This window comes from Pygocentrus nattereri, chromosome 5, assembly GCF_015220715.1.
Source record: "Pygocentrus nattereri isolate fPygNat1 chromosome 5, fPygNat1.pri, whole genome shotgun sequence".
Taxonomy (NCBI): domain Eukaryota; kingdom Metazoa; phylum Chordata; class Actinopteri; order Characiformes; family Serrasalmidae; genus Pygocentrus; species Pygocentrus nattereri.
This window is the reverse complement of record NC_051215.1, coordinates 34,463,038-34,477,227: the sequence shown is the minus strand read 5'-3', so window position 1 is coordinate 34,477,227 and position 14,190 is coordinate 34,463,038. Positions and strand designations below refer to the sequence as shown.

Below are 14,190 nucleotides of genomic sequence, written 5' to 3'. Positions count from 1 at the left end.
ACACACTGAAGCAGCACAGGATTTAGCAATTATTAATCTGACAGTCTCGAGCGCAAGGCGAATCAATTAAACGAAAGAATCCACATTTTCAGCACAGATAACTGCCTCAAGACGACAATTTTCACATGACAAAGAGAGGCCCATTCAGAGTCCTTCAAGGCCTGACAGGTCAAGAAAAGAAGTCTGAAACAAAAGCACCTTATAACCATCATCTCTTCTCTTTTAGTTGTCAGATCAACTTTGCTAGTCCTGCTGGTGAAATGGCACCCCTCCTCTCCCCAGCTGCCACAAGGTGCTTCTTCATGTCCTGTCAAAGGAATCTTTTATTCTATTTGCTCGGCATTAACATGTCACATTTATTGATCAGACCTTTCATACAGCCACAGCATGCCTCTTCATGGCCCGGGCCCTTTGATGTCTTGATGACACTCCAAACCACGTAATGCACATAATGCGGATATTAAATTGCACTTAATGCAAAAATGTGTCTGCATGCATGGCAGGTGCATCAAGTCAAAGGTTTCATATCATGTGATGCTGCTGTCATTTAGTTAAATCTTCTTAAACATTCCCTCAGACTGTAAGAAACTTCAGTCAGGAGTGAATTTTTTCTATTTAGATCATTGATCTGCAAGTTTTTAACAGTTATTCTGTTTCTTACAAAATGTGCTACTTCATAAAAGAATGAATCTAGGTAGCCTAAACAAACAGAGTGGATATCACAGCTATAATCCCAAGGCATGTAGTAAGATTATACAGACATGTATTTGTTGTGACAAGAATTTCAAAAGATACTAATGCAACAAAAGTGTATTTGCAAAAAGCTCACCACAGGATGGTGTAATCGCAGAGCAACAACAAAACAGAAGTGCAGGGGGAAAATGGATGTATTACACAGAACTTTGAAACCACATGTGCCAAACAGAGATCAACGTCATGGACCATATGTCTGTTCATACAGACACTCAAACATGCCTTCAGAGCGCAGTACAAGTGCCTGGACAACAAGTCATGTTCTTATCATGACAGTGCTGTGCTTCTCTTGACTTTTTGATCTTTTCATATTAAAACAAATCATTTCAGATTATCACTGTGCATCTTAATCTACAACCTCGGTCCTCTTTCATGCATATGTTCATCATTACGTGTTCGGTGTGTCCGTATTACTGACATCTTACCTCAGTCGGTTGAAGCTGAGATCTAGTCGCCTTGCAATGCTCCCATATTTTACTGCAAGGAACTCTGGAATGGCCTCACAGTCTTGTCCAATGTAGGACACCTTTACATTCAGAAAAAAAAGGAAAGAGAAAGAGGGAGAGAGACAGAGAGAGACTTATTTCTCCATGCATAGCCTCCGAAAAGGTGAGTACTTCTATTACACAATTAACAAAAAGTCACTTTAAACATGCGGCCCATATTATCGCTGTCAGAACAATGCCCAAAATGGTAAGGTGAAGGAAGACTGTTTCTATTTCTATTGGTCAGTTCATCAAGAAATGCTCACACAATCCAAAAGGCAGTTTGTGTGTTCAAATTATGCAAACAGAAGTAAAAATGACAAAAAAAATGGAGACACAAGGTTTCATCCAGACAGCGACAATATTTTGCCTGCAATAGCGTACATGCAGATAAAGCAGTACTTTTACACTCTGACAAGTCCTTTACACCTATGGCAAGTTCTTACTGAAACAATGTTATTATAGACTCTCTGCATACTACAGACTATTTGCATATTGTTTTACTTGCTTTACTCATCATCTTTGTTTTATCTTTGTGTCTGGCCTACCTTGCTCAGTGATTCAGAAGGAACTTTAATGGTGTGATATCAGAATCAGAATCAGAATAAGCATCAGAATCAGAATCGTTTATTGATCCCAGAGGGAAATTGCAGTTGTTACAGTTGCAAACGTTTATGTAAAAGAATAAACAGTTTAATAATTTAAAACAAAGATAAAGAGAAATTTGCAATATACACTGCTCAACAAAATAAAGGGAACACTCAAATAACACATCCTAGATCTGAATGAATGAAATATTCTCTTTGAATACTTTGTTCTGTACAAAGCTGAAAGTGCTGACAACAAAATCACACAAAAATCATCAATGGAAGTCAAATTTATTAACCAATGGAGGCCTGGATTTGGAGTCACACACAAAATTAAAGTAGAAAAACACACTACAGGCTGATCCAACTTTGATGTAATGTCCTTAAAACAAGTCAAAATGAGGCTCAGTATTGTGTGTGGCCTCCACGTGCCTGTATGAACTCCCTACAACGCCTGGGCATGCTCCTGATGAGGTGGCAGATGGTCTCCTGAGGAATCTCCTCCCAGACCTGGACTAAAGCATCCGCCAACTCCTGGACAGTCTGTGGTGCAACGTGGCATTGGTGGATGGAGTGAGACATGATGTCCCAGATGTGCTCAATCGGATTCAGGTCTGGGGAACGGGCAGGCCAGTCCATAGCTTCAATGCCTTCATCTTGCAGGAACTGCTGACACACTCCAGCCACATAAGGTCTAGCATTGTCCTGCATTAGGAGGAACCCAGGGCCAACCGCACCAGCATATGGTCTCACAAGGGGTCTGAGGATCTCATCTCAGTACCTAATGGCAGTCAGGCGACCTCTGGCGAGCACATGGCGGGCTGTGCGGCCCTCCAAAGAAATGCCACCCCACACCATTACTGACCCACTGCCAAACTGGTCATGCTGAAGGATGTTGCAGGCAGCAGATCGCTCTCCACGGCATCTCCAGACTCTGTCATGTCTGTCACATGTGCTCAGTGTGAACCTGCTTTCATCTGTGAAGAGCACAGGGCGCCAGTAACGTTGACAGACACAGCAAACCTTCTTGCCACAGCTTGCATTGATGTGCCATCCTGGATGAGCTGCACTACCTGAGCCACTTGTGTGGGTTGTAGAGTCCGTCTCATGCTACCACGAGTGTGAAAGCACCATCAACATTCAAAAGTGACCAAAACATCAGCCAGAAAGCATCGGTACTGAGAAGTGGTCTGTGGTCCCCACCTGTAATTTCCACCTGTTGTCTATTCCATTTGCACAACAGCTGTGAAATTGATTGTCAATCAGTGTTGCTTCCTAAGTGGACAGTTTGATTTCACAGAAGTTTGATTTACTTGGAATTATATTGTGTTGTTTAAGTGTTCTCTTTATTTTTTGAGCAGTGTATATATATATATATATATATATGTATATATATATATATTCAAAGCTGTCCTGCATGCACCTCCCCCCTTCATTAAAAGGACACCTCTTCTTGTTGTTGTTTGTTAGTTTAAGATCTGTTGAGGTGAGGACTGTGTTTTATTACGCTGGGCTGTGGGTTAGTAAGGGTGTGTTTAGTGTCCACCATAGAGCAAAGTGCTATAGATAGAAGTGACCCTTGCTATTCTCACTGTTTTTCAGTGGCCTTTGCTACTTTGTTCAACAAAAGAGCATTTCCTTGAACAGAATTAGTGGTTTCTTCTGGCTCTTTTTCATTGCTGATGCCTCAATACTGTCAACTGTCAGGCCATTTTGGTTGGTGTAAGAGCGAATTAACAGTAACCGACTGCTCAGCACAGGTCTATGACAGCTCACTAGCACAGTACTAAACATAATTATGTAGATCTAACTCAGACCTATTAACTTTATGTTGTTTTCTGCTTCTGTTCTATTAGTACAGGGGTGTCCAATCTTACCCACAGAGGGCTGGTGTGGCTGCAGGTTTTCGCTCCAGTAAAGCAGGAGATGATCTGATGAAATGTTTGGAGAGTAAGATCAACTGATTAAACACGTAGAATCAGGCGTGCTCCAGCTTGTTTGGAGTGAAAACCTGCAGCCACACTGGCTCTTTGTGGATAAGACTGGATACCCCTGTATTAGTATATATAACTCAACTGATCTTAAAAGCTATTTAACACAGTTGCGGGGAACCACTTGACATAACATTTTTAAGCAAATCCAACATTTTGTTGTTGTTGAGTACACATCATAGAACAGAGTTTCCCAATCCCAAAGCTGAGTCAGGTGTGCAGAGCAAGGAAAATGCAAAATGTGCAGAGCATGGTGTTGCTAGGACTGGGATTTGGGAACCCCTGTCATAGAAGAACCACTTCTGTTAGCCTTAAGAATCTTTTAGTAGACGATGCTTTACATTTTTGTCAAAAAGATCTCAGTGAGAAAGCATCTCCACATAATCTAAAGGTTCTATTACAATGAAAGACCCTAGAACCCTATGTCTGAGCTAAGAATTATTTAACAACAGTACACTTTTAAAAATGAAGGTTTACTGCTGTTCTATGTGCAGCCAACTAATCTGAATGTGTCCTACACATTTAAAAAATGGCTTGTCAGTGGTTCCTTAGTAAACGCAATGGTCCTATTTTGAACCATGAAATCTATGTAAAACCACTTCATGTTTAAATAGTACTTGACTGGTGAAATGGTTCTTCAGACTGGAGAATGTACTGTATATGGTTCTACACAACACCAAAAAGGGCTCTGCTGTTATTACAAACTTGACATTGTAACAACAGAAGAAACTATATAAAACTATATAAAACTCTTCAAAAAGGTTATATTATAGAATCATATACAACACATCAATCTGATCAATCTGAGGAACCATTTCACCAGGTAAAAACTCATCAAGCAAGCCTATGGTCCTTTGAGTGTTCATGGTTCTATACAGAGCCACTGTCTTCACTAAAGAACCCTTGAAGAACCATCTTCTACAAGTGTGTATGAGAGACAGCCTAATGGGCTCAAAACTCGCCCACTTGTCACATGACAAGTTATTAGCCTACTTTTTCTACCGCTGCAAAGTGTAAACACGGTAAAAACCCAAAGTGAGACATGCTGTCTGGTAACGTGTGCGGTGAACACATCAGTGTGAAGCAGTCAATGGCACAACACTGAACATTTCAGCGCTTACCTGATTCCCATTCACTACATTCACTGCAGCCTCTGACTCGCTGTGTGCCATTCCAAAGCGCTGACAGGTCAGAGAGCGGAAAACAGCCTATCAGGAGCGGACAGACGAGAATACTTAACTTTCCCTCTTTGCGCTGCTAGAAGCTCTTCCTTGGACGTCTTGCATCTAACTTTTTAATCTCGGTTTTCTCAACAACTAAAGTTTCTAATTGCCTTCTTCCGCATGCTCGAGTCAGCTGATCAGAGAAGGAAGCACGCGTGCATGAGAGGGTTATCACGCTCTCCTGGAGCGCTTACACAAGAACCGCTGCTGTTCTGACTCTCCTGTCCACAGGCGACTGTAAGGGGTGAGCTTTTACTGCAGAGGGTCGCAGCAGCCCAAACATGACCGTTTAATGCTGCCTAGCAAAGTATCTCTAAAAGAGCTGAAAGCCTGGGAGGTTGCTGGGAGGTTCTTATCATGTAAGTTATGGCCGGTTAGCTTTGCTAAGGCTGTGGAGAGTCGTAGCAAAACAGTTACTATTTTGAAAGTTGGTAGTGTAACCGACTATTTCATGACTGTGTTACAGTAAGCACTACTGCAGGCTGAGAGGAGTTTACAGCAGTGCTACCCCCCCATACATACACACTTGTCATAAGCCTTTATTTTCTATCAGATACTCTAATATATTAGCTCCCTTCTTTACGTAAGACCTACATTTTTAAATAGAAGAATTTAGCATATAAATGTAGTATATATGATATGGAGTTTCGTATACACATGTAGTATAAATGTAGTATATGTGATGTAGTATATAAAATGCTAAAGTATCATAGTGTACGTTTATCTGGGAAATCCATAAAGTCCATATGTTTAAACTGCTATGTGAACTGTTTGAATGTAATGAAAAACCAACTCATTTGCATATACCCACCAATTCAGCCTACAGGGTGTTTAGCCCTGTCCATTCACGCTGAAGCTTAAAAATCGCTTCAGATCGCACTGACTGCTTTTTGAATGCGATGCAAACAGGGCAGCCAATCAGAACAAAACATAACCATCTTAAAGTCACAGTAACACCAAAAATAGCCTTTTAAATTCGGAAAGATAAAGTGATGTTGGAAAACGGTCATGAAAAATGATTTACAGCTGTTTTGGTGGGCCTACATAAAACCCAAATGGACTTCAGGAAGCATAAATAAATGAAAATGGGCCTTTTAAACTCACAATACTCAACTCACAGACTTGATTTTATATTTGTCCAGTTTAAGTGTGCTTACTTGGCTCAATTTAATTTTAAGATGAAATATACAAGGGACAACCTAAGCTGGTGTCAGCTGCGCCAGTTTACAGCTTTTCCAAGCCTATGGGGAAATCCCAACAAAAGTTCATCTCAGACTGAAAGTTTGTGGTGTACCAGTCTGTCTCCATACGCAATAGTAACAGCATAGTAATTACCCTGTGGACTTTAGTCCGAGTCGGATTTGTAACAATGCTAATAGGTTTTTTCCAAATAAATCACACAATAACTCATTTCCGCCAGTGAGTACGTAAGGTTTAATTTGGTCGTACAAGACTTAATTTCCTCCAGTAACAACCGCAGCTTGATAATAGCCCAGGTGATACACTTAAAAGTGATAAACAAGCTCCAAACAAGAGGTTTGAGTGTTTATGCATTTGCCTAATTGATTGTGTTTTGTGTTGAAGCTGATTTTGTTGATTTTGAGCTTAAATTAAGTTTAAACAGTCTGTTGTTATTGTGCGCGCCCCAGCAGGCAGCTCGTCACGCGCTGCGTCACGCGGACCCGCCCATATGCGGAAGTTGGAGCGGCAGGCAGGCAGGAGAGGCGCTGCGAACGCAAACAGCAGTCAAAGCTCACGACTTAGCCTAGTCACTGATAAACATGCAGGACGGCACTGGGGCGGCGGGTTTCTGAATAAAATATGGTGCTGCTGAAGCACAAAACAAAAGGACGTTGATGAAAAAGCTGCCTTGTGTTCGCTGTGTGTAGTAGCGGGTACAGCGGCTCGCCGCGCGCTCTTCGCCGGATCTACTGAGGAGAAACAGCGCGGCTGCTTTTCGCTACGCAGTGTTGCTGTAAATGAAGACTCGAGACTTGGTTTTGCCTTATTTTCTCCGTGCTAAAACCGAGAAGTCACTGTAAAGCCACAACTAACTAAACTCGGCACAGAGAGCGACCCGTTTGCCTTTTAAGAGACGTAGAGTAGAATTAACAGCGCTCTACTTGTGTGGATTAAAACGGGCACATTTCCCTTTAAACGTGTTACTTGGAAAATAGTCTGGTTTTCGTTGCCATTTAGCTTAACTCTGTTAGCTCACCGCTTCTGCTCAGCCTTATTCATTAATATAATATTGACCGTGTAATCTCCTCATGCTGTATTTTTTCAAGTTTTAATTCCTCTGTGCCTGAAAAATATGCGGAGGTGAAAAACGAGCCTCTTCTTTATTTCTCGTGCAGCGAAGTCCACGTGTGGGGAGCTCGGTGCTGCAAATAATTCTGTTTAGATGGAGGGAGTGATTCATAAACATGTCATTGATATGAAATATACGGAACCATGTAAAACTTTCTATTTAAATATCGTGAATTACGGCCTTGAAAAATGTGCTCCCATTTAAGGGTAATGCCGAGTATTTGGTGTCTGCTTCAGAAGCCCATTCGTCATGCAGACAATAAAGAGAGTTTTGGCCTGACGCTGGAAATTTATGGTTGCCCTTCTGTGCCCTAATAACTCACGCAGTGTGTCACGCAGTGACAGGCCCCGCACAAAACAGCCACCCTGTTATCCATCACGCAGCTTTGCATACGGCGCTGCAGCTTTCTGCTCGGCTCCTCTTTAAACGGCCGACAGAGGAGGGACAATATGTACCTACTCCTTAAATGAATTCCTTTGAAACGGTATCTTATTTCTGGGCTACGTGAGAGGTGGAAGCACTTGTTTTTAAAACAAAAAATAAAGTGTGTCAATATATATTATTCTTTAACTGACTTTAAAAAGACGGGGATGGAACGCTTATGAATTTAGGAAATTACATTTGGGGTTGGATCAGTGATCGTGGGCGCACTTTTGCTTCAGTTGCAGAATCTTTTTACACATTTGTACCGCCACCTTAACAACATAAGTGTGAGGATATGAGGCCCAACACTGAATAATATAGACATTCCTTAAGACGGGATTGATTTGTTTCAATCATTTATGATTTCTTGTATTTTTTAAATGATGCCTGTTTAGTGTTTGTAGTAATTTACTGTTTGCGAATATTCAGTTTTAAAAATATGTGAAATTAATATTAATTTTGTAGTGTATCAGTTTAGTTGTAAGACACAAAAAAACAGCAAAAATAAAAAAGTAACTAATGTCATAAATGAGTTTATCACTCAGTGTTTGATGTGCACCCTTCAGCCACCACACCAGCGTCCCGAAGCCGAGAGAGGAGCGCTGGTGCCGGGAGGTCACTGTCCTTCACAGCCCAAAGGGGTTTGATTGGAATTTTTTATTTTTTTTTAAACAGTAAAGACTTCGGCTAAACACTTGCCCCCCTGACTGTCCACTCCAGGTTTTCTTGCTCTCCACGATGACCTGTCAGGCGGATTAGCGCAGAAGGAGATTAATGGCGGAGGCGGGCTGCAATAATAATCGTTTTGTTTGATGTGACAACTTTGATAGGCGTTGATTTACTTCCAAACCGATAGGCTTTTAATTGAGCGCCTCCATCCAGCGCGAGATGAAAGGCAGGGCGCTGTGAAAAGCTGCAGCCTCGCCGCTGATTAGCCTCTTTACACTGCTTAACCAGAAACCTCTCACACACACCGGCTCTCTCGCCTTCGCTCCCTCCGCTCCTCTTCCACAATCGCTTTGTTTAATGCAGAATACATTTCTGGATGAAAACATGCCTGCAACTTTTTTTTCTTAAACTTTCCTGCTCTCCCGTGTGGTGATAAAGCGGCGCCTGGGCGGTATGTGCATGTCTGCAAATTCCCTTTCAGATGAGCTTGTGCGTGTCAGCGCGCGAATTCAGTGGAAGGAGTGAAAACGCAGTCATTAGGAGTAAGAGTGTAGAGACAGTGTGCACCTGTGTGGAGTTTTGGCCTTACAGGCCCAGCACTGTTCAACACTGACTCAACACAGACGCAGAGAGGCGGCAAAGTTTATTCTACAAACATCAACACACAATACAAAAAAACACAAAGTACATAAAAACACTGTACATTATAATGTATAATGATACAAAACACACTTCTGCAACATTTGCAAAAACTAAAAAAATAATAATAAAATCTAAAAAAAGCACATTACCTGGAAAAAAAATCCAAAAATCAAAGTAGGTCATTTGAAATATTTTTTTTTCAGCAATTTCAACATTTTGCATTCAGAGCTTTGTTAAACACCAAGATTTGCTTCATTCAAAGCATTCATTTTTCTCAGTGATTTAATAAAACAGTAGCCTTCATATTTAGCAAGAGGATTACTGCATTATCTAGATGTTTTAAAAAATAGCATGCACATAAAAGCCTTAAACTGTACCTTCCCAGTACAGGTTTCCACATGTGGCCGTCCTACATCAGCACTTTCCCGAGAGAATAAAGCAGCACAGCGGCCCTCATATGAAGTGCCTCTATACCAAGGTGCCTCTTCCCCGGGTGCCCTTTCCTCAGTCACCCGCGGCCTGTAATCAGCTACGAGAGCTGACATAAATCAACAGGAGGATTGACAGCCTCTGACAAATAGCTGATTGATCGCGGTGGAGCAGAATTGACAGCTGACGGAGGGGTGGGGATGGGAATGGGAGGGCGGTGTACATTATACTGAAAACACGAGGCCCTCACATCCCTCTATCACTGCATTGGTCTGCTCCTGTCAACGCCTGCCTGATTGGGGGATTCAAACAGCACGCGGTTGATCTTCTGGTTGCTCCTACAGATGCTTGCCGAATCCAGAGCAGGGGGGCAACATTGGAAAAACATAGGGGCAGGAGGCAAACAGGCACCACATTTACAAGACTTTCATTTGTTTTATGCACATTATGACCGGCAGTGATAGCCTATCAAGAACAGACGATCAATAAACAAAAACGGGTTGTATTCCATTATATTCCTCAGGTTAATATTATTAGATTAATAGCACGATAAGTACTTGAAGCGCTCCTTTGTCTGAGTCGATTTTCTATCAGTTGAAGTACAAAAAAACAGAAATAAGACACACAGCCACAGAAAAAAGGTCTGAAGGCATCACTGGGGTGGCACCCCTCCTGTCTGGGGTGGTACGTTCAAGGGTACGTCTTCAGTACCTTCAGTTAGGGAACATAATTGTACTATATTTCATTGAAATGACATATATTTTAAGCTGTATTGAGTCTACACAACCCGTCTCGTTTTCACTCATTTTATTTTAATGTTCCGTTTTAAAACATTACGTCACATTGGGGAACATTCTCTTGGGACAAACTTAAGTAAAGGGCACAGTTGGACCTTAAAGCCACTGTTGTACCTTTTAGAGAACATTCACATTGTTTGAACCTTGATGAATGAAAAATGTGTCTGCACAGTGTCTTCATCTCCCTCAGTGCAGAGAAAGCTGTTTACTTCTCTAGTCTGACTCGCTTTAAACTGGACAGTGAGGACAAGGCTATAAACTCAACCTGCCCACGAGACACTGCGGCGTGCGCGAGAAGCAGCGCATTTAGCTCCGTCTCCTCCCCCGCGCTGGCAGAAAAAAAGGGAAAACACGGAGGCGCTGCTGCGAGAGAGGCGCACGTCACATCCCCTTGACCCTCCAATCACCTCGGGCTCCCATTTGATTGGAAGGCGGCAAAGGCTTTAATCTCACACTAATTCAGCCGCTTTTGAAGTGAAAATTTCTCCCAGTTCCCGGCTTGGGAGGAGCAGCGCGCGGACGTGCGGCAGAGCAGCGAGAGAGCGCGCGCGACGCGTGTGGTGGGAGAGAGACGCAGCAGCTCCGGGATCGGCGGAGAGCTCACGCCTTTCCTCCTGCCAGAGGATTAACGCAGACTGACTTTCGCTTCCTGAGCGTCTTGTTTTTGTTTTTTTTTTTAAATCGTTTGTTTGTTTGATTTTTGGTTTCATTTTTTCTGAGAAGCAGAGCGAAGCCCACCGCTTTCATGAGTCCGAGGAGTGAGCGCGCGACTAGCGGGTCATGATCACATTGCCCTCCGCTACTGCTCTCCGAAACGGCGACTCGGCTCTAGCGTGGGACAGCAGCGGCTCTCGGAATATCAGCACCAAGCCTTTCTTCCACTCCGTCCCCCCGTCGGACCCTTTACGGCAAGCGCAGCGACTCCCAATTAAAGTGCTCAAAATGCTCACCGCGCGCACGGGACACATTTTGCACCCGGAGTACTTGCAGCCTTTACCGTCCACTCCGGTCAGCCCGATCGAGGTAAGAGCGCCGTGCTACATTTCTCGTTTCTCAGTCGCCTTTACAGACCCGCTTCGCGCAGGTCTGGCTGTGTTCTCGTGAAAGCGACGCTGCGGGGCTTGAAGGAAACGAAGCGCGCGCACGAGAAAGCCAAATAATAAAGTGCTCGTCATGTATTTGTTGTAATAAGAGTTTGCATGGACTTTAAAAACGGCTCGTGTTGTGTGTGAGCAGCCCGGGTTGGAATCTGGATGTGGCTTGTTTACAGTCTCGCGACGAGCTCGAGACTTTATTTACCCACACAGAGCTCAGAAAAAAACTGAGCGGCTTCATATGAACTCCGTGCTTGTTTGTTCGTGCATAATTCATATTTGTATATTTAAGTGTGTATGTTTATGTGTCTGTTCTCGCAGCTAGATGCCAAGAAAAGTCCGCTTGCTCTGCTGGCGCAGACATGCTCCCAAATCGGGAAGCCGGACCCCCCGCCCTCCTCCAAGCTCTCCTCGTCGTCGTCCGGAGGATCCGGCGAGAAGGAGGCGAAGTCCGGCCCGCTAAAGCTGAGCGACATCGGCGCGGAGGACAAGTCCAGCTTCAAGCCGTACTCCAAGCCGACGGACAAGAAGGAGTCTGCGGCGGGCGCGGATAAGTCTGGTTTCCGCGTGCCGAGCGCCACCTGCCAGCCATTCACGCCCGGGACTGGCAGCCCCACCTCCAGCACGTCGGCCTCGCCGATGCCCTCGGACGGAAAGGGCGAGCGAGATGAGAAGAAGGAGGGTGGCGACTGCACCAAGACGTGCGCCACGGACGGCTCGGGGGCCACGGGCGTCAGCCACAGCCGGATAAGCGTGAGCTGCGCGGGGATTAACGTGGAGGTGAGCCAGCAGCAGGAGAGCAAGGCCGCCGCTGCCGCAGCTTCAGCCGCGTCCGAGCCGTCATCTGCCCCGTCCGCCACCTCCGCCTCCTCCGTGTTGGGCTCCGGACTCGTGGCGCCCGTGTCCCCGTACAAGCCGGGCCAGGCCGTATTCCCACTGCCTCCCGCCAGCATGTCGTATCCGGGGGGCCTGGCAGGCGCCTACGGCGGCTACCCGCAGCCCTTCCTGCCTCACGGTGGAGGACTCGTGAACGCGCAGCTCGCCACGTCACTAGGTTGCAGCAAGGCCGGCTCGAGCCCACTGGCCGGCGCCTCGCCGCCGTCCATCATGTCGGCGAGCCTGTGCAGAGACCCGTACTGCCTGAGCTACCACTGCGCGAGCCACCTGGCGGGCGCGGCGGCAGCGGCGGGCGCCTCGTGCGCGCACGACTCCGCCCTCAAGTCCGGATACCCGCTCGTGTACCCAGCGCACCCACTGCACTCCGTGCACTCCACGCCGCCATCGTTCGGCGGCCACGCCGCGCTCTACCCCTACGGCTTCGTGCTGCCCAACGACCCGCTGCCGCACGCCTGCAACTGGGTGTCGGCGAACGGGCCATGCGACAAGCGCTTCTCCTCATCCGAGGAGCTCCTGAGCCACCTGCGGACGCACACGGCGTTCACTGGGGCCGATAAGCTCATGTCCGGCTACCCAAGCTCGTCGTCTCTCGCCAGTGCCGCCGCTGCCGCGGCCATGGCATGCCACATGCACATGCCGGCCTCAGGGGCTCCGGGCAGTCCTGGGACGCTCGCGCTAAGGAGCCCGCACCACGCGCTGGGACTGAGCAGCCGCTACCACCCGTACTCTAAAAGTCCACTGCCCACAGCCGGAGCCCCAGTGCCCGTGCCGGCCGCCACCGGGCCCTACTACTCCCCCTATGCACTCTACGGCCAGAGACTGACCACAGCATCAGCGCTTGGATACCAGTGAAACGGACTCTTTTTATCCCCCCACACCCCCTTCCCCCAAAAAAATTTATAGATTATAAAGATTGAAATATAAAGACTTTTATAGCAGCGCGCCACTGAAGGACTGGATCCGTGGACTTCCTCCCCTCTCCCGTATTTATTTCTGTCGGCTCAAAGCGGACAATAACGCAGAGGAAAATATCAGAGCAACTCAAAGTGCATTAAAGTCAGTAGGCGAAAGTGAGAGAGCCGCGTTAGAGTACTAATAAACAAATAGGGGCTCTACGGTTTTCCACGTTGATTTGAAATTGCTATGATTGTATTGTACGTTCTTATTTAATGTCACATTGAAAAGGAAATAATTTACATGCATGTTTGTTTTTTGTTTGTTTTTTTTTTTCTTTTCTTTTTTTTAAAACCCAAAATTGTCCGCATAATTTTAAATGGCCGTTATTTTTCAGGTGTATACCATGGAGAGAGAATTGGTATTTTTTTGTATGTATTCTGGGAAAATAAGAAACAATTCTGTTGCATATTTGCGTCCTTAGTTTCCTTTGACTAAATGTGAGCAGTGGAGGGGATCCTTGGGCTGCTTTAAAAAAATGGGAGTATTTTTTTTCATTGAGGGTCTTTGATAAAAATCTTGCCAATAATCCCATAAAATACACCGTTAGAATATACAACTGAGTTAAATATTTAATTCATATTTAATATTAAATGCGCAGATGTTCTGTATGACTAATAGGTGGAACAGCATTTTATCCTTACATTTATTAGTAAGCTAATATTTTAAACTACTCAAAAAGTCAGCTGGTTTACACACTTATCCTTAAAAAAGAAATATTTGAGCTTTTTAAACATTTCTTTTGTAATATAAAGCCCGTCAATTTGAAAGAGAGCTTTGAGCCGCCACTTCATCTTTACTATAGACTGAAATGAGGCCTGTTTGGGGTAAAGTTTAGGGACAAAATCATTTCTACAGATGAATGAATAATTGTTCATAAAGGTTTAATGACACAACACCGGACACCTGTGTGTGTGTGTGTACAGGTGATGTGC

At 44.9% G+C, this 14,190-nt stretch overlaps 2 protein-coding genes across 3 annotated transcripts in view; one reads left to right on the top strand and one right to left on the bottom strand.

Annotated features, from left to right (window-relative positions):
* Positions 1-10,212, bottom strand: part of lrmda (leucine rich melanocyte differentiation associated) — a 307,782-nt gene extending 297,570 nt beyond the window's left edge. The window contains exons 1-2 of one of the 2 annotated variants that reach the window (XM_037538447.1): positions 9,462-10,212; positions 1,179-1,279 (exon numbers count right to left, since the gene is read on the bottom strand). In XM_037538447.1, coding sequence (XP_037394344.1) covers positions 1,179-1,279; positions 9,462-9,629 — 269 coding nt within the window. In that variant the 5' untranslated portion in view covers positions 9,630-10,212. Of the gene's footprint in view, positions 1-1,178; positions 1,280-4,937; positions 5,159-9,461 lie in introns of those variants that run through there. The other variant, XM_017722492.2, reaches the window with a different exon arrangement.
* Positions 10,213-10,684: 472 nt separating this feature from the next.
* znf503 (zinc finger protein 503) lies at positions 10,685-13,664 on the top strand. The gene is made up of 2 exons (XM_017725233.2): positions 10,685-11,333; positions 11,726-13,664. The coding sequence occupies exons 1-2, from the start codon at positions 11,091-11,093 to the stop codon at positions 13,151-13,153; spliced, it is 1,671 nt and encodes a 556-aa protein (XP_017580722.1). The 5' UTR covers positions 10,685-11,090; the 3' UTR covers positions 13,154-13,664.
* The last annotated feature ends 526 nt before the right edge of the window (positions 13,665-14,190 follow it).

Bases quoted from the DNA above. Each gene is read 5' to 3' on its own strand.
- znf503 (XM_017725233.2), top strand. From the start codon at position 11,091: ATGATCACATTGCCCTCCGCTACTGCTCTCCGAAACGGCGACTCGGCT. The intron at 11,334-11,725 runs GTAAGAGCGCCG...CTGTTCTCGCAG, and splicing joins CTCCGGTCAGCCCGATCGAG to CTAGATGCCAAGAAAAGTCC.